The sequence below is a fragment of the Panthera pardus genome, unplaced genomic scaffold, assembly GCF_024362965.1.
Source record: "Panthera pardus isolate Hobbes unplaced genomic scaffold, ASM2436296v1 HiC_scaffold_19, whole genome shotgun sequence".
Classification (NCBI taxonomy): Eukaryota; Metazoa; Chordata; class Mammalia; order Carnivora; family Felidae; genus Panthera; species Panthera pardus.
The window spans coordinates 16,664,330-16,683,773 of NW_026526754.1; the positions used below are offsets into that span (position 1 = coordinate 16,664,330).

The window sequence follows — 19,444 nt, forward strand, 5'->3', positions numbered from 1 at the left end:
AGAGGGCTCTTCGGGACCTGGGTCACTCAGGGTCCACTGGAATAAATGAGTTTTGCCTGCTTTTGTATTTTCTAGAAATGAATCGTCTTTAGTTTCTGATGCAGGCTCGATGGAATCATTCCAGAGCCCCAATGGCAGCTTTTGAGATTAAAATGTCATCTACTGAATTCTTGCACGAGCCAGGCTTTGTCCTGGCGTTCCCCTATTTTCATAGTTTTTTTTTTTTTAGGACACAGATGGAGAGGAGATGTGTGAGCCTGAAGACCCTTTGGAGCGTCTTCTGTGCGCTGAGTGAAACAGCACAATCCCCAGCCTGTGGTTTTAGCGGATTCCCAGCCTCACATCCTCCCAAACTTGGCAGTAAAAGCCCTGTTCTTCCATTCATTCCGATGATTTATATTCTCTCTGGGCGTCTAATATTAAACAGGGGAATTCCGACATGTTCCATAACACATTTACTGTAACTTGATACCATGAACTAAACTTGCTGTTATTTATCATTTCTTTTTATTTTCTCTCATTCCAGCACAAAGCCAAGGTAGAAGCAATGACCCTGGACCTCGCTCTGCTCCGTAGCGTGCAACATTTTGCTCAAGCGTTCAAGGCCAAGAATGTGTGAGTGTTTCAGTGGAGGGTTATAGATCATAATATCTTGCTATTGTAATGTCTTTATCAGATGAACACAACTGGGAGAACGCAAGCACAAGGCTGTTGTGTTGTCTTGGCATCCAGACGGCAGGCTCATTTATATTGGCCCCGTTAGGGTGTCCCATATTTTCTTGACTTCTTGAGTCACCCTCATTATGAGATGTGCCTTCAGTTTAATAACAGCTCCCCCCAATAAAAATGGAAAGACACTGTTGAAGCGCTAGTTAAAGTGGCTAATAAAAGCCAGCCGATTGTAGGATGCATCCCGATTACAGACATTTTGGCAGTGCGTCTCAGAATCGAGGAAAAGTGTGTTTTAATTGCATCCGGGAACGAGTAGCCTCAGTTACCCAGTACCGCAAGGGGGCCGAGAATCGAGAGCGTGAGAAGGTTCCACCGTATCCACGTGCGCAGTGAGCTTACGTGGCGTGCGAACGTGGCTCAGACACACGGACTCATGTCGTGAGAAGCTTGCTCCTCCTCTCCTTCTTGTTTATAGTCTTTCCACACGCCCGAAGGAGGAAGCCTTGGCTCAGGGCTGGCGAGCATTCATGCCGCCACATGCCAGCCTCCCTTTCTATCAGAGAGACAGCGGCCCTCAGACCCGGAGCCGGGGAAAGCAATGGAGGCTAGCTCAGTTTTAATTACGCTATTTTGTCCCCAAGGGTTTATTTTTATGGTTCCCTCACATGAAGGGCCACCAGTAGTGGTTCGTCGTTTGACACAGTGGTTTAAATTTCATTAAAAAAAATAACTGCATTTATTTATTTATTTTTTTTAGTGCATGGATTTGGACCCGAGGATTAAGTTAATGACAGTTTACATAGTGCCAAGGATAAGATAGTTCCAGAAGTGGCCCCAGAATGGCCAAATTTGGAGAAGGCTGACAAATGACCCGTTGTCTCTGGGTTAGGCTCTGGTGGGAAGCAGTCAGTGGTTTTCTAGTTCTCCAAGCAGATGACGGATGTAGGCAGAGGCATTTAAAAGCAGATATTCCAAAGGTGCTGGCCCGTGGCCAGCCCCTGTTGAGTCTGCCTCAGTTTCTCCCTCTGCTCTTTCACACTGCCAGGAAGTCTGTTCTCCCAAGCCCTTTCAGGAGCTGGCAAGTGGCCTGAGTCCTTGAGGTTGACACACAGAGTCGGAGTTGGTGGCGGAGTGGCTCCATCCCCGTAAATGCAGGCCCCGCGCTCACAGAACGGCTGGGTAACGTCCCCACCGAGCCCGCGGACCTGGCTGAGTCTGCCAGTTGAGTCTGCCGTGCCTGTTCTGTGCCCTGTTTGGCAGTTGCTGGCTGCTGGCCCTCGCTGGCGTTTTCCGGAGGACGTCAGGTCCGGTGTGCCCCAGTCCCTTTTAAGACGATTGCTCGTGTCTACCTCCTCCACTCATGTCTCCACTTGCTTGTTCACTTAACACACATTGAGTGAGTGCCTCCAGGGCCCCGGCCCCTCTTCTGGGCTCTGGGAAGGCAGCGGGGGCTGCAAGAAGCCCACTTCACCTCAGATGAGCTGTAAACCTCAGGTGCCAGCAAGCAGTTTCGTTGCTGAATGGCTAACTCCTCAACCTGTTACTTCTGTGGTTGTTTGCAAGGATAGCAGTAGTCATAGCAGCAACAGCGAGCAGTAGTCACTCATTTGTCCAGCGTGCGTTGTGGGCCACGTGCCAAGAACCCTTCCTGCGCATTTTCTCCCTGACCGCTGGCTCCTAGTCTGTTACACGGATGAGGGGAGCACGACTGGACGGGAAAGGCTGGTTACGGGGGGCCTGCGGCTGGGAAGCAGGAGGGGCGGAGGGCCCCTGCGGAGGTCACTCCGGGCCTCCCCTCACCCACCGCGAGGTCCTGTCTTCTGCTTGACTTGCGGTGGAAACTGAGATCAGAGGCGGGGAGTGGCTCTCGCAGGGTCACTTGGCGGGTCAGGTGCAGCCGTGGGACTTCCGTCCGCTTCTGACTGTCACGCTGTCCCTGACACGGAGAGGCTCTGGCAGAGCTCGCACAGGCTGCCTCCCTCGGCTTCCTCGTTGGATGCGAGCGGTGCTGAGGCACGCCAGCTGTTACATAATGGGACCGCCGTCCAAGTCCTAACAGGACCGTCAGTTAAAGTAGTTCAGACATCCTCACGTTCAGCTGCCTTTTGTAGTCCCCCCGCCCTCAGATGCACCTCTTTTGTGCTAATCCCAGATTTTGGCAAATGGCTGAATTTTTGTCCTTCTGGGTTCAGAAACGAAGGAGATTTTCCTTTTTAGCAAAACCCGGTACCGCAAACCTCTTTTTATACGTCTCTCGAGATGCAGTCTTTCACACGGCTTAGAGCAATATTGTGGTGGCGAAAATATGCATAAAAAAGTGAGTGATTTTACTTTTGAAACACCGCCAGGGCGAAGTCTCTCCTGGAAAGGCAGATGACAGCTTGGTACTTACAGGGCTTTAGATTCCGAGCGCTGTCAGAAGTGAATTTAAGTACTGGTGACTAGGCTGCCAAAAAACACGTGTAGCCTCCTCCTTCTCATCACCGCCCATCTTCAGACATTAAAATCTCCTTGTGTGTAAAACATAATGACAAGTGAAAGAAAGGCTGCCGGTTCAGAACCAGCCTCCTCTTGGCGCCGTTGGACCGAGGAGAGAAAAAAACCCTCCCGTCGCAATTCCGTTGGACACCCCCATCTACCGTAACGTTTTCAGGCGCTTGGGCACACCAGCAGCACGGTCAGGCTCCTTGCTCCCGTGCGAATTCCCCCCGGATCCTGCTCCAGCTCACGCGAGTTTCCCTGCCCCGGGAGAGGTAGTGTATTGTGCAACCCAACGCAGAGAAAGCTAGAAACAAATGCTCAGCCGAAACGCTGGTGAAAGATGCGGTCCGTCGTCCTGCGGGTCCGCCCTCCCTCTGCCTTCGACCAGGAGATGTGGATTCAGCCTCCTCCGGGATCTCTGCGGAGATCTGCTTCTTTGCAGGGGTGAGGGGTGGGTGAGGGGTGGAGATGGTGGTGGGAGGCACTCTTAGAATGAGCGCTGCTGATGATTATATACAATCATAGCTGCTAGTCGGCTTGTTGATTATTCTGCACAAGGCAAGGTGCTAAGCACCTACACGTGTATTCTCTCTTTACTACAACCCTAGGCATTAGTCACCTTTGTCTGTAGTTTACGAATGGAAAGGCTCCAGCCTTTCAGAGAGAGGTTAGATCAGGTTTCCAGCTGCAGCCAGTGGTGGATCTGCAGTGTGAGCCCAAGTGTGTCTGAATCCACAGCTCTCCTTCTTGCTATGTCTCATGCCTCACTCAGTCCCACCTTTTAGTACGGATTCCTGTACTGGGATGTATCTGAGTAAGAAGTTGCTCCAAAAGCTAGCAGCTTAAAAACATTAAAACCAAGAAACATTTTTATTTTCTCTCTTTCTTTTTTTTTAAAAAAGTGTTTTTAAAATGTCTTACTTGTTTTTGAGAGAAAGAGATAGAGCATGAGCCGGGGTGGGGCAGAAAGAGAGGGAGACACAGAATGCAAAGGGGGCTCCAGGCTCTGAGCTGTCAGCACAGAGCCTGACACAGGGCTGGTGGGTGAACCGAGAGATCATGACCTGAGCTGAAGTCGAACACTCAACCGAATGAGCCACCCAGGCGACCCTGTTCTCTCTCTTTCGGTTTGTTTAGATCAGTTGTTTGTTCAAACTAAGTGAATGCACTTTATAGGTTTCCCCTCAAAAAAACCTTCTTTTAATTAATGCAACTTACTTGGTTAAGGGACAGGGTTGTCCTCTAGAGTTTTCTGTGTTCTTTACGTCAGTGACTACATCCCTGTGGTGCCATTTATCATGTTCTTTTGTTCTTTTGTCTCCCGAGTTTCTTGTGAAGTGTAGGTAACTCTAGCAGCTTGGTCCGGTGCCTCTTTAATTCTGGGGCAAGAGTGCTGCATAGGGACAGCATAGTCTACCATGGAGAGGACAGACGTGGCTACTTGCCAACGCCAGCTTTCCTGGGCTCAGCACGCCCTGACCGCTCCGTTCCTCTGCTCACCTCCATTTGCATTCATTCCTTCTGTTATTCTTTACTCACTCTTCTGGGTGGTCAGGCCCAGAATCCTCCTCCTGCTTCCAGACAGTTCTCCCCAGAGTTAGTGGTCGTGGTGGTCGGCCAGTGTGTCTCAGGTCGAATTATGTTGGGCATTACTGGAAAGTTCCAAGCCAAAGCCTGTGGTAAGTCCCAACCAAACTGAATTTTGAAGGAAATTTTGTTTAAGCTGCAATCCTGGAAAGCAGCCAGGCTCCATGCTGCCTGGCAGGCAGAGACATCCGTCAGAGTACGAAGAGCTGGGACCTTTACTAATCATTCAGACCCAATATTGGCATTTTCTGGAATGAGCTCTGCCACGATAGTTGGTTGTTTGTGCTGCTGTGACGCATTTTCATTCCTAGTTTCTAGCTGCTTGGCTTACTGAAAAGTGTGTATTTTCACCAGCTGTTGGACCTTGGAGCTCCGTAGGTTTTTTTTGTTTTTTGTTTTTCACCAGATATTATAACGTTTGAGTTCCAGATACTCCTGAAATAATGGACACCTCGATTCCAATCCTGAAATTTTAAGAGTTAGTAATGGCACCTAATCTAGGAAATTCTTGGCTGGGATCCCAGGTACCAATCAGCTCTTACGCTATTGACCAAGGGTTTTGATTTGTTCTGGAAATTAATTGAAATCGATAGTTCATATTAAAATAATATACACAATTCTGAAGGTTTCTAGAACTATATTTTCGATCATGGATTTCTACTCTTCCTTCTCAGCTTTCTGTCTCCAGTATAGTTTAAGGCAAGTAGACTTTGTTTCATTTAGAAAATAATACAGAATAGTGACGTTTTAAAAAAAAAAGTGCTAAGAGAACAGTTTTCTGTTCTTTATTTTTTAAACATTTGAGGGGGACGGTCTTGAACAAAGTTACTTATTTTTACTTTTTACTAAATTGCTTTCAGAATTTGAATCTACTAATCCCAGATATAATATTCTTGGATTCTTATTCCAAATTTTGCCATCTCAAATCTTTCTATGGAAATGGGTGGGCCATAAATTATAAATAAATTCTACATTTTGAGGGATAAATTACCCCGAGGACCGATGTGTAAATTACAGCTTAATCTTTCTTTTTCCCCTCAGCTCAGTTTTAAGAATAATGTTTTAGCCGACATATCTGCATTACTCTTTTTAGTCTTTGCTCAACATGAGAAATCCATTTCTGGTTTGCCCAACCGAGGATTGTATTGCTTTTCTTCCCAGTACGAAATCTAAAAGAAAAGAAAAAAGGAGAGGCAGATTTTGCTATAATGAACTCTCTAAATCTAGATCTTAATTATGACTTTTTTAAGGAAAAAATTTAAAAAGGCTACAAGTTAATTTTTTCCCATCCCATACATTTTCCATCTTAGGATGTTGAAAATTTATATTTTGAAGCATTTACTATATCTCGGGATATCAGGGAAGAATGAGTCCCTCGTAAGGAAATTCTTTGCCTTCTCAAATTTAATTCTCTAAGCATCTTTTTATATAATTCTTCAAAAATTTCAAAAGCATTTTATATACTGTCATTTCTTATCAAACAGGGCACCTGGGTGGCTCAGTCAGTTGAGCGTCCGACTTCAACTCAGGTCATGATCTCACAGTTTGTGGGTTTGAGCCCTGCTTTGAGTTTTGTGCTGACAGCTCAGAGCCTGGAGCCTGCTTCAGGTTCTGTGTCGCCCTCTCTCTGTCTCTGCCTCTCCCCTGCTCATGCTCACTCCCTCTCTCTCTCTCTCAAACATTAAAAAAAATTTAAATGAAAACACTAACTCCAAGTAGTATAGTGTAGTGCAGGGGTCAGCAATCTCTTACATAAACGGCCAGAGAGTAAGCATTTTAGACTTTTCAGGCTGTAAGATCTCTGTTGCAGTTACCCAGCTCTGCCTCTGTAGTGTGAAAGCAGCCATGGACAATATTTCAGTGGGTGAGCATGACTGTGTTCCAATAAAACTTTATTTAGAGGAACAGGCGATGGGCCAGATTTGCATAGGGGCCATAGTGTGCTAACCCCTGGTGTGGAAAGAATAGAATTTCGTGGCTCAGCTGAACTTAGATTTAAATCCCAGCTCTACTATATACTAGCTGTGTGGTCTTGGGCAAACTCTTGGCGTCTCTGGGCCTTACTTTCCAAATCTATGTAGATTGTTACATACCTTTTTCATGGTTGTTGAGGAGGAAAGCCATGATGCATGAAACAACAAGGCACATCTCAGTGCACTGTCTGTGACTATTATTAATTTGTATTTGTTGCTTCTCTTGATCTTAAAATGATCTGAGAGGTTTGTAAGAATACATGCAGTATGATAAAAGAGAAAGAAGAAATCTGCTGGGGCGCCTGGGTGGCTCAGTCGGTTAAGCATCCAACTTCGGCTCAGGTCATGATCTCCCGGTTCGTGAGTTCAAGCCCTGTGTTGGGCTCTGTGCTGACAGCTCGGAGCCTGGAGCCTGCTTTGGATTCTGTGTCTCCCTCTCTCTCTCTCTCTGCCCCTCCCCCACTCACGCTGTGCCTCTCCCTCTCTCTCAAAAATAAATAAACATTAAAAACAATTAAAAAAAGAAATAAGAAATGTACTTACACAGAGAAAGGGGATAAAAGCAGACTAGTAAGATGTGGCCCTAGCCAAGCAGTGGATCTTAATAATCTTTCGAAATCCTTAAAAACTGGACCTCAGAATGAGCTTTGAGATTACTGGCAACCAAGAGAAGGGGGAAAATGACCTTCATGTTGCCTGCAAGCTGGAAGCATTACAAGATCCAAACAGAAATGATTGTCGTCATCGCAGCGTTCTGCTGAGGATCTCAGAGTAAATGGCTAGATCTGTTTTCTTTGCTATTGCTACATCTGTTTCCCTTGGCTTTCGGTAGCTTTTCCAGATGACTAGTGTTGCCATAAGAGCATCCTGCTTTGAATGTACAGGTACATTGGGAAGGTATAGTGGGACCTACTGAAAATAATCAGCCTGTGTCTTCTTTGGTACCAAAGTACCCATCTGCCTTCTGCTCCCCTCCTTTTCTGTATGTGTGTGTGTATGTGTGTGTGTGTGTGTGTGTGTTTTAACTTTGTCCCTTCACATCGTTATTTATTCGGTGTTTATAATGGTCCAGGAACTGGGCTAGGCACTAGCATTACACCATTTGCTGCCTCACTTCTACCCAGCCTTATTTCTCTCTTAGAATATTTGTGAAGCTTGAGGATTTTTTTTTTTTTTTTGATAGCTTTCCATGATGACTCTCTTCAAAAACAAATCCTTAGTGGAGGAGAATATTTATTAAGTTAATTAGGGGCCACATTGCAATTAAATTTGTCAGAAAAAAAAAATTCAGTGAGGCTTTGACCGTCATTAAAAGCCATCACAGGTAAGGAATACATGAAACTGTGTTCGAATTAACCACAACGATGTTTGCAAAATAAACAGTTTTGATTTCCCAACAGATTTCTCAGTTCAGCCATCACTATCATGTTTCATGACATCAAAGTGATATATGTTAATTGAAGACACACACAAAAAAACTTCCCTTCCAGGAAGAATAAAAAACCAGCTTTGGAGGACAGGTACAATTACTCTGTGGTTGCCTTCTCCTACACTCACCATCCCACCAATGTATACATAGCTCATGTTATGTCTTTAGCTCTAGTAAATAATAATAATTTTATTGCTGGTTTTCAACAATGAACGCTTAAGTCACTGGACTAGAGTAAAAGTCAGCAAAGCTTTTCCATAGAGAATCAGGCAGAAACATAAAAATATTCTAATATTTTTGCCTTTGTCAGCCAGATGGTCCCTGTTGCAACTAGTGTTGAGTGCATCTTGATTGTTGAGTGAGACCTTTGTAATTCAAAAGTAGCCACTGAGAAGTTAGAAATGACTGGGTGTTTTTCTGTGTTCCAATAAAACTTTATTCATAAAAACAGGAAGTGGGTTGAGGTTGGGATTTGGTCTGGGAGTTGTGGCTTGCTAATTCTTGGGCCAGAACCCACTGTCTCTTGAAATGGGACTTCTTTTGATAGCATCTTGTCTTACTGTGAGAAATACATGCCGTTTTTCTTAGAAAATGGATTATGTTAGCCCGATCAAGATAAATAAGTATATATAGCCAGCATTTGTGTGCTTGGTTAATTTCAGCCCTGCAGAAAGTACTCTGATACTTAGAGGCTTGGAGAAAAGGTAAGAATTTGAATAGAACAGTGTGCTGTGCGGAGGTTTGGAAATACTGCCATATGGGAAAGCAGGTCACCTAAGACAACTAAGTGTTGTTTAAATACTAAGACACTGAAGTCCTAACTGAGGCTTGGAACCGTGTAATGATGATGATGATACTAATTCCTCATATCTGTCACCTATTTATTATGTGTCAAGCACTGTTAAGTACTTCTGTGTCGTCTCATTTGATCCTCACTAGGACCCAGGGTAGGTCACAAATGGTGGAAGAACGGCAGTGTCTTAGGGTTCAGCCTAATTCAATGAGCAGCCACATTTCATAGATCAAGCTATCAAGGCTTAACGAGATTAAGGACCTTGACCAAGGTCATGCTCGCCAATAGGGAGTGAGGCTACAAGTTGGTCCACAATCTGTGCTGCCTCTGAGCTCAGCTTAGACAGTAGTTTGGAGAATCAGGAAGATCTGTCTCATTTGGGAAATGCATCATGCAGGACGCATTGCCTCCAAAGGCAATTTGTCCCATTAATAGGATGGATGACAACCTCTGCCTACTGGGACAATTATTAAGGTCACTTCAAGGTTGAAGGAGACGCTCCTTCCAGCCAATTTGCTATCACCAAGAGGAAGTCATTTTGCTGAAATATGTAAAAGGAGGTTAAGCCCAATGGAAGAGAAGCTCCTCCCTTCAGTTAAGGAACTTGGGCTGTTTTCCACCAGACATAGAAGGGGTCTTGTCTGCAGAGTCAGGGTAAGCAGAAATGGCAACTATTTACTCTCGTTTGCACTTGTCTTTGTACATTTATTCCAAATGTCAGTGTTCATTTCCCCTTACTTCCCACTTGCCTTCATCATGATGCTGATCAGGTAGACAGAAGTAGACCAAGGGGTCATTTTGCTATTTATGCACCTGAACTGCCACCGTGATCACTCTCAAACACAAACCCAGCCCTGACACTGTCCTGCGGAGGGAACTTTCGGTGATGTCTTGCCACCTGAACTGCCAAGGCTGTACTTACTTGCTGGTGTGGCCTCCCAAGGCCTCTGGGGTCTGGCCCCTCCTCCACCTTCATTTACCGTTGTGTCTTCCCAATCCCGTGTCTCTGTACTCTGCGTAGGGAGATGCTGAGAGGTTCTGCCTCCTGATTCTGGGCCTGTGCTCCTGACTTGAGCCCCTCCTCTCCTACCTGTCCACCACCTGCTCACTGGATGACTTTGTCGCGTCCTGTGTAGAATCTCCATGTTCCCTACTCTCACCTCCACAGCATGGTTGAATTGATAAGTCACTTCTCACAGTATCAACAACACACGCCATCATCACACTTGAATCCTTTGGGGATGCTTTTTTCTCCATTGATTTTTCTTTGTGAGGCTCATCCCCACAGAGGCAGCAACCTTGGCTAATTCGTCTCTGGATTTCTGTCCTACACCTGACTAGCGTGGAGACCACAGCACGTTCCTTAATCTCTCCGATCCTCAGTTTCTTCATCAGTACAAGTAGGAGATGATGGCATTCCCATCGTGGGTGGCTGAGAGGATTAAACAGCATAATGTCTGTAAAACCTAGTACCTGATGCCTGATAAACACTTAATAAATTTTAGCTGTGTCGTTGCTATCACTATCATCACCCTTTGTGATGATTACATACATATACTGCCTTATAATAAGCTCACAGAAGTTGATGGATAGGGTGGGTTGGGTGGCTGGGAGGGAGAAAGGAAGGATAAAAATGGAAAACCACAGTTCTCTTTGGTGACCCGAACTCTGTTTTCAATGTGCCGATTCTCAGCCATTCCCAGTTCTTGAACTGATACTTCCATGGGTGGTATTGAGGTTATATATTTACAGATCTTGGGAAGCAAATTTTAAAGTAATCATATATACAGTAGCTCCTGCAGGCAAAAAACAAAAACAAAAACAAAAAAAACGAGACTAAACAAAACCATACCATAAAAGTTCCTTTCTGGGAAACCATGGGCTCCCCTGGTGCAGGGCAGACCACGTGGCCCTGGCGGCCTAGCATCACAGGGTGTGCACAGGGACCAGCACTTTCTGGGCCCTGCCAGGCCTGTTCTTTGACCTGTGCTGAGACCACCCTCCTAGTCATCTACGCAGCAAGCCCGTGATTACTCTCAGAGACCTCTGGTTTCTGTAAGACTCAGGAAAAACGTTTCACTGCCTGTGGTCGAGAATGTTACGTCCCATCTTGGCTTGTGAACCCAGCTTGGGTTTTCTCCGGGTACTGCCTAGGCACCCCCATTGTCACGTCCGAATTCTGCTTTTATAGAATTGACATATGGGGGACTTGTGCTTCAGCCCCACGGCGCTCACGTTTTAATAACGTGGGAACCGTATCTTTTCCCCAGTAAACTGTTGAGAAGCTAACTCTTGTCAGCCCCCAAACTCGAATATACATCTGAAATAAATCAACGGTGCTGTGCCGCGGCAGCCTGCTGAAAATCCCCAAGGAAGATGATATTTTTAGTGGAACTACCTGTCACCACACTGTGTTTTTGATATTGTGAGTCCTTTGTTTTCTTCATTTTGTAAAAATCTACCCAACACCTTGTCATTCAGAAAAATTGAAACAGATCCTCTCAATTAGCGGCAAAAGTTCTTATTTTGCCTTTCAAAAGCTTCTACTTCTGTTACAGTTCAGACACCGACTCGTAATCAAAAAGATGTTTTAGCTGACATTATGCAGTAACTGATAACCAAAAACAGAAAGAAGAAAAGGTTCGTGGTTGTCTGAGAAGCACAAGTAATGGGAAGGTTGACAAACGATGTGGCTTTGGGAAACGGATCTGGGCACGATGTCTCCGCCTGAAAGGACAGAGGTGTTTCAGTTTGCCACATCAGATCTCCGAGCCCCCAAGGGACCATCACCCGTGGGTCTCAGCTCGGCTGTGCGTGGAGTCAGCTGGGCACCGTTAAAAAACGCTGACGCCTGGCTGCTGCTCCCATTCTGACTTCCAGTTTCTGGGATGTGCGCTGGGACTTGGGCTGTTAGAATCTTCCCAGGCGGTTCTTGGGTGCTCACTGGGGCTCACTGGGGCTGGAGTCGTGGTTATCATTTGCCCACCTGGAGTTCAGCAGGGATAATTGCCTCACATCTTCTGCTGTCATCCCCTCCCCTAAAGCAGCTCAGAGCATTGACAGAGGTCTCTCACAGACCACCATTAGTGTGGTGTCAGACCAGCTCAGGTTCAAAGCCTGTCTTGACAGCGTAGGACCCTGAGCAAGTTAACTTTGTTTCTCTGACCCTCCGTTTCCTCATCTGTGAGATGGAGTGCAATGGAGGGTCCGAGCTGCATTCTGAGGATTAAAAGCGAGAAGTGTTTATATGTTCAAGGGTGTATCTGTGTCTGGAGAAGAGCCCATCTGTGGTAAAAGGTGGCTGTGCCCACTGTTGCCTTCCACGATGCCCAGTGCAGAAAGCTCATAGAGGTGGGGTACCTGCAGGGGGGCTCTGGGAGCTCAGAGTGAGGAAGCCGGGGTGGCTGTCTGCCCCGTGTGATGTGCCCCTTTATGACAGGGCTTGGATAGATACTGCCAGGGTTTGAAGTTTTCTGTTGGTCAAAGTGCCCTTCTCCCTATGACACATATTTGTTCCTCTCACGTCTTGTCATGTGCTTGCTGTGTTTTATGTAGCTACTCAGAAAAGGCAGTTCTGAGACCCGACCCCTGGACAGTCAACCCGTCTGTCCTGAATGTCCATACCACCTCTCTGGAAGACTTTCTCAGAGTCTTTCCATAATATTTCCATAAGTCTTCAGGAAAAGTTTTGGGATTCTAGGGAAACATACAGAATAAAGCACAAATTAACCATAATTCCACCATCCTGGACACTCCATGTTGACAGCTTGATGTACCCGTTTTTATTCTGTGTTCATAGTTTCTTGAAAAGAGAAAGTCTGTTGACATGTATTCTTTATGCATTTTTAATTGAGATCTAACTCACATGTAATAAAATTCACCATTTAAAGTGTTCAGTTCATTGGTTTTTAGTATATTCACAGAGTTGTTCAACCGTTACCACTGTTGAATTCCAGAACATTTTCGTCATCCTCAAAACAAACCCTAACCCATCAGCTGTCACCGTGCAGTTCCTCTCCATCCCAGCACCTCCCTGGCAACCCCCAATCTGCTTACGGTGTCTGGATTTGTGGCCTTTTGTGTCTGGCTTCTTTCACTTAGCATAATGGTTTTAAGATTCATCCATGTTCCGCACGCATCGGCCCTCCATTCTCCTTTTTTTTTTTTTTTTAATTGCCAAATAGGATTCCATTGTATTGATATAATACTTGCTTTATGCATTCATCAGTTGATAAACATTTGGGCAGTTTATACCTTGGGGCTATTAAGAATAATGCTTCTATGAACATTCGTGTACAGAGTTTTGTGTGGATGTATACTGTCATTTGTCTTGGGTGTATGTCTAGGAGTGGAGTCGCGAGGTCATGTGGTGACTCTACGATTAACTTTTTGAGGAACTGTCAGCCTTTTCTATAGCTGCTGCACCATTTTACATTCCTACCAGCAGAGCGTGAGTTTCCGGTTTCTCCACAAACTCACCAACATTTGTTAGTCTTCTTCATGTTCTTCAATTACAGCCATCCTTTCTCATCGTAGCCACCTTAGTGGTTGGGAAGTGGTTATGTTACATATATTCTCTTATAATCTGTTTTTCTTCATTCTTTAAAGAAAATTTTTTTAATGTTTATTTATTTTTGAGAGAGAGACACACACAGAATGCGAGTTGGGGAGGATCAGAGAGAGAAGGAGACACAGAATCTGAAGCGGGCTCCAGGCTCTGAGCTGTCAGCATAGAGCCCAACACGGGGCTCGAACTCACAGGCGGTTGAGATCATGAACTGAGCCAAGGTCAGATGCTTAACCTGCTGAGCCACCCGGGTGCCCCTGTTTTTCTTCATTCTAAGAACACCATGGGAATTTTTTTATGTCATTAAACAGATTTTTTTTTAAGTTTTTTTTTTTTTTTTTTTTTTTTTTGAGAGAGAGAGAGAGAGATGCATGTAAGCAGGGGAAGGGCAGAGAGAAGACAGAAAGAGAGAGAGAGAGAGGGAGAGAGAGAGAATCCCAAGTATGCTCCACATGCTGTCAGCATGGAGTCCTACCTGGGCCTTGAACTCACAAACTATGAGATCCTGACCTGAGCCGAAACCGAGAGTCGGACTCTTAACTGACTGAACCACCTAGGTGCCTGGCCAAACACATTTCTATAGCTTGAATTTTAGGAGCTTTACAGTAATCCATTGCATATAAGTAAAGTTATTTAACCAAGCTTGAATTGTCAGATGCTAGGTTGACTCTCATTTTTTTTGTTGCTATTGTAAGCACTATGGTAAGATCCTGCACATACCTCCTTTTGGATCTCTTGCTTCCTTAGGATCCGTTCTTGCAAGGGGAGTTTCTGGATCAAAGTATATGAATATCTTTAATACTGCTGGTGAATACAGCCAAATTACCCTCCAGAAATGTTACATGTGACTTTTTCTCATTTCTTCCTGAAACACTGGGCAATTGCTATTAAAATCTGAAATATTTATTTAATGGCCATCAACTATGTATTATCAAGTGCAAGGTTTCTGTTCGTTAGTCACTGAAATTCTCTTTTCAGTGGCTGATTCATGTCATCTGTGCCCATCGTACCCAGGGGGAAGAGAAACCACTTCCTGGTAGGGGCAGAAGAGACATCCTATGTTTTCCTTTATTGGTGAAGATGCCTGGGGGAGCTCACTGGGGCTGAGCAGTCTGGGAAAGTGGACAGAGCACTGCACCGGGAGTCAGGAAGGACTGGCCGTCTCCCAGCTCTCTCACTATCACTATGACCAATTCCTAGCTCATTCCTTGTCTTAGATGGCGGTGTTCTAGGCTCCTTCTTGGGTTTTCTGGATTGTAGAAGCACAGCTCTGGCATGTGACTCTGTTAATTTTTCAGAAACTTTCTCAGGCTCAGCTCTGATGTGACACCTACAAGCAGAACTTGCCACCCTATTAGAGGGAGGCCTTCCCATTGATTTTCCACGAGAATTCGCTATGACCTTTAAAGACCCTGACACCAAAATAGATTTCAATCCCAGGCTTCCCTGCCCTGTTTGACCCTCAGGTGTCTTGGCCCAAGCAGACCTTTCTTCCCTCTTTCTCATCCTGTGGGAGAGTCCCAGGCTTAGTGGAGCTGTGGATGAGGTTCGTTTTGTTTTATTTGCCACTGCACTCAACTGCACCACTGGAATAAGAGTGGGTTTGCCAGTACCTGCCGGGGCAGGCTGCCAGCTGGGGCTTCCCGTCCTGCTTTTCGGTTTGTTTTTGTCTTCTTGGGATGGTTTCTGAGTGATCACATTGGTCTAGTTCTGTTTCGTTTTAATAAAAGGCTCAACCGCCTTTATGATCTCTCAGGCAGATGTCAGACCTATTTATTTTACCATCATGTATACACAAGTTTTGTGACAGCAAAAGTGGTCCACACCCATTGCAGAACATTTGAAAAAATGTGGAAAAGCGTACATATGAAAATTGCCCATTTTCCTGGTCCTCCATTAATCTCTCTTTATTTCTTAAAATTCATTACTATGGAGACTTTCAAATACACACAAGAGAGAAAAAAGGTATAATGGGCTTTACCATAGCCTTTATTTAGCTCTTACAATTATCAACATATGGTCAGTTTTACTCAATCTGAAGCCCCTTTCTTGCGAGATTACTTTAAAGCAAATCTAAGACTTTATAAATTTCCATCCATGAACACAGTGTTACTAATCCATAGTTAATACTGCTGTTCATATTTCAGAAATCGCCTTCCATTCTGTTTTTTACTTTCAGTGGCACAATACGCATTCTATAGGAAAGACATTAAACATCTATGTGTTTAAATATGTATTTCAAATACTTTTTAAAAATTTGTTTCTCATAAGTTTTTCCCTAAGTTTTCTGTAATTATTTAGTTGAGATAGTAAATCTGCAAAATGTTACCTTAGGTCCTAATATTACCTGTTAAGATCCTAATAATAGGCTAAAATAGTGTCACAAGCTAAAACCATTTAGCTTTGTGTAATCAATCAACTGTCAAAAAAACAAACAAACGAACAAAAAAACCCAGAACACCCAAACCACACAACCTTGTTTTCATTGAACTCACTTTGTCTTGCTTGAGTCTTTTTTTTTTTTTTAATGTTTATCCATTATTTATGTGAAATTCACATGTTTTTAACGTTTATTAATTTTTTTAAATTTTTTTTAAATGTTTTATTTATTTATTTATTTTTAAGACAGAGAGACAGAGCATGAGCAGGGGAGGGGCAGAGAGAAAGGGAGACACAGAATCTGAAGCAGGCTCCAGGCTCTGAGCTGTCAGCACAGAGCCCGACGCGGGGCTCGAACTCACAAACTGTGAGATCATGACCTGAGCCGAAGTTGGATGCTTAACCAACTGAGCCACCCAGGCGCCCCAATGTTTATTAATTTTTGAGAGAGAGACAGAGTGCGAGTGGGGGAGCGGCAGAGAGAGAGGGACACACAGATTCCGAAGCAGGCTGCAGGCTCTGAGCTCTCAGCACGGAGCCCGCCACGGGGCTCCAATTCCTGTACTGTGAGATCGTGACCTGAGCCGAAGTTGGATCCTTAACCGACTGAGCCACCCAGGTGCCCGTTGAGTCTCCTTTTCTGTTCTTGGTGGAAGTGTGAGGCAAGGGTGGATGGGGCCTGGAGAGCTGTTAGCCACAGCTGCCCCAGTTCCTGGTGGATGGAGCCCAACAGGAGGCCACCTAGCTCATTCCTAGAGTGTCATGGTAGGTTTCTCAGAAGCCAAGGGTTTTTTTGTAATTGAGATAGAATTTGTAGACCATAAAATTGACCATTAAAATTTTTTTTATGTTTATTTACTTTTGAGAGACAGAGAGAGATGTGGCACGGGTGGCAGAGGGGCAGAGAGAGGGAGACACAGAATCCGAAGCAGGCTCCAGACTCTGAGATGTCAGTACAGAGCCCAACGCGGGGCTCGAACTCACGAGCTGCGAGATCATGACCTGAGCTGGAGTCGGACGCTCAGCCGACTGAGCTACCCAGGCGCCCCTAAAATTTACCATTTTAAAGTGTACAATTCGGGGGGGTGCCTGGGTGGCTCAGTGGGTTAAGCGTCAGACTCTTGCTTTTGGCTCAGGTCATGATCTTATATTTTGTGGCACGGGGTCTTCTTGGGTGTCTTCCTCTCTCTGTCCCTCCCCTACTTGCGGTCTCTCTCTCTCTCTCTCTCTCTCTCTCTCTCTCTCAAATAAAGACTAAAAAAAAAATCACGTGTACCGTTCAGTAGTTCTTATTCTAGCCACTGGCTTGTGCAACCATTACAGTATTTCCAGAACATTTGTGTCACTCCAAAAAGAAACTCATGCCTGTGCCCATTAGCAGTGATTTCCCACCTCCCGCCACTGCTTCCGCCCTTGGCAACAGCTCATTTTTCTCTCTTTACTGATTTGCCTCTTCCGGACTTCCATATTAGTGGAATCATACAACACTTCATCTTTTGCCACTGGCTTCTTTCACTTACCATAATGTTTCTGAGCCATGGCACGATCAGTATTTCATTGCTTTTTATGGCCGAATAATATTCCATTACACAGGTAGACCACATTTTGCATATCCATGCATCATTTGGTAGACATGGGGCATATTTCCACTTCCTGGCGATTCGAAGCAATGCCGCTGTGAACCTTATTCCCAGGGTCTTGCCTTCTTGGAAGAAATCCTGGTACTTGGGGGTGAAAGGTGTTAGAAGGTAGGGTGATTCAGACAGTGAAATGACTCTCTGGGGACCAGTATTCCTCCCATGCTCAACAAGGCCCTTGCCAAGCCCCTCTTGAAGAACGGCCCACTGGGACGTGCCCAGCGGTCTTCTGATCTTCTAGAAAGCATGTCTCCTGGGGAGAAGTTTTCAAGTCCACAATCACAGCCCACGAGAGACCAAAATGTTGTAGTTACCTTTTTCTGTTTGAGCCACCAACACAAAGTGACAGGCTGCCTCCAACTTGGGCTCAATTATTTTGTAAAGCTTTTTGTTTATTTGACCTCTCCTGACCCAGGAAATAATTCCAACCAATGATGGTTGACTCCCTTTGGCACTGGGGTCTGGTTGCTTTACAGCTGATGACAGAGGGGCCACACTGCTACCGTATGTGAACTAATCCTTAACTCCTGAGCTGTGTGCTGTTTTCCAGCAAGGTTGTATTTCTTCATTAGCTATTCCCAGGGCCCAGGGAGTCCCAGAGGATGTCAGAGTACATTAATTTTTATCATAACATGGAATCTTTCAGGTCTGAATGGCAGCACACAGCTGTCAGGGGCTTTCTGAACTCGATTACAGCTCCATATATCTCTAGGCAAAACAGAGGCAGGAGTCCTCATTGGCAGGGGAATGTACAAAATGCATGAGACGTTTTATTGTTCGAGTAACTTGACCATGCACTTAAGCATATTCCCCAGCTAATTTTTTTTTCCTGTTGTCCACGTAAATTCCCCTCTGCCACCCCACTTTAAACCCCCTCCCTTCCCGGTGACCACCTAAGGTATATTTTAACGAAGCTCTTTTGCGTCATGGTAATGAAATCATCATCTGGTACTTAGACAGCTATTGTATAAGCATATTAAAAAATGAACGTTCCCAAGATTTTTTAGCAGAATTTATTTAGCAGATTGGTATTGCAGAAGTTTATAAATAATAGCTTGTAATGCTTAATATTGCTTTATGGCTACAAAATACAATTTTAATTCAAAAGAATGCTAATTTGTTTTCAGAGAGGCGAGTTATTTCTTCATTGACTTTATATTTTCCGCTTGTCCACAGAGTAGAACGTTTGGAGGGATACATTATACTTAGAGAAGGATGCCCAGGTATTATTTTCGCCTTGTCAGCAAATGCCAGGAATCCCCTGTGAGCAAGGTCCTGTCTTACAGTCACTGCTCGGTGTGCATATAAGGACCCTCCCACAAGGAAATCACAGTGAAAGAGAGGAGCCAGCCAGTGTTTTCAGTTGTGAGGGCAAGTGGATTCTTAGTAGGCATGGCCAAATAATTTCCTGCCAGCTCTCGTTCCTTCACTCAAGTGTCGCGGATAATTCTGATTTTTTTTCGTAATGGATGTGTTTTCTAAGGCCACGTGCCCTATTCATTTAATTACTCCCTGTGCCAGACAGCCAAATCGCACGAGCTCTGTGAACCATAGAGCACTTTCCCAGAGTCCTCATATCACTTTTTATGTATAAGCTGGACACAGGCAAGTACTCTATCTTAACACATACTAATTTTTTTAAAACTAAAGCCAGAACAGCAGCCCTCCTTAGCAGCTGTTTTTGCAGAGGGCAAAACTGAGAAATACAGATGTTGGTTTCCAGTGCATCGTTTTTGTTTGTTTGTTTTTAAGTTTGTAATGTTTGTGTATTTTTGAGGAAGAGACAAAACACAAGCGGGTGAGGGGCAGAGAGGGGGGGGCCAGAAGATCTAAAGCAGGCTCTGCACTGAGAGCAGAGAGCCCGGTGTGGGGCTTGAACTCACAAACTGTGAGATCATGACCTGAACTGAAATCGGACTCGTAACC

At 44.9% G+C, this 19,444-nt stretch overlaps 1 protein-coding gene across 1 annotated transcript in view; it reads left to right on the forward strand.

Annotated features, from left to right (window-relative positions):
* The window catches only part of WWOX (WW domain containing oxidoreductase), a 301,000-nt gene that overhangs the window by 250,293 nt on the left and 31,263 nt on the right, over nucleotides 1–19,444 (forward strand). Inside the window, exon 6 of the mRNA XM_019413216.2 lies at nucleotides 527–615. Coding sequence (XP_019268761.2) covers nucleotides 527–615 — 89 coding nt within the window. The remainder of the gene's footprint in view (nucleotides 1–526; nucleotides 616–19,444) is intronic.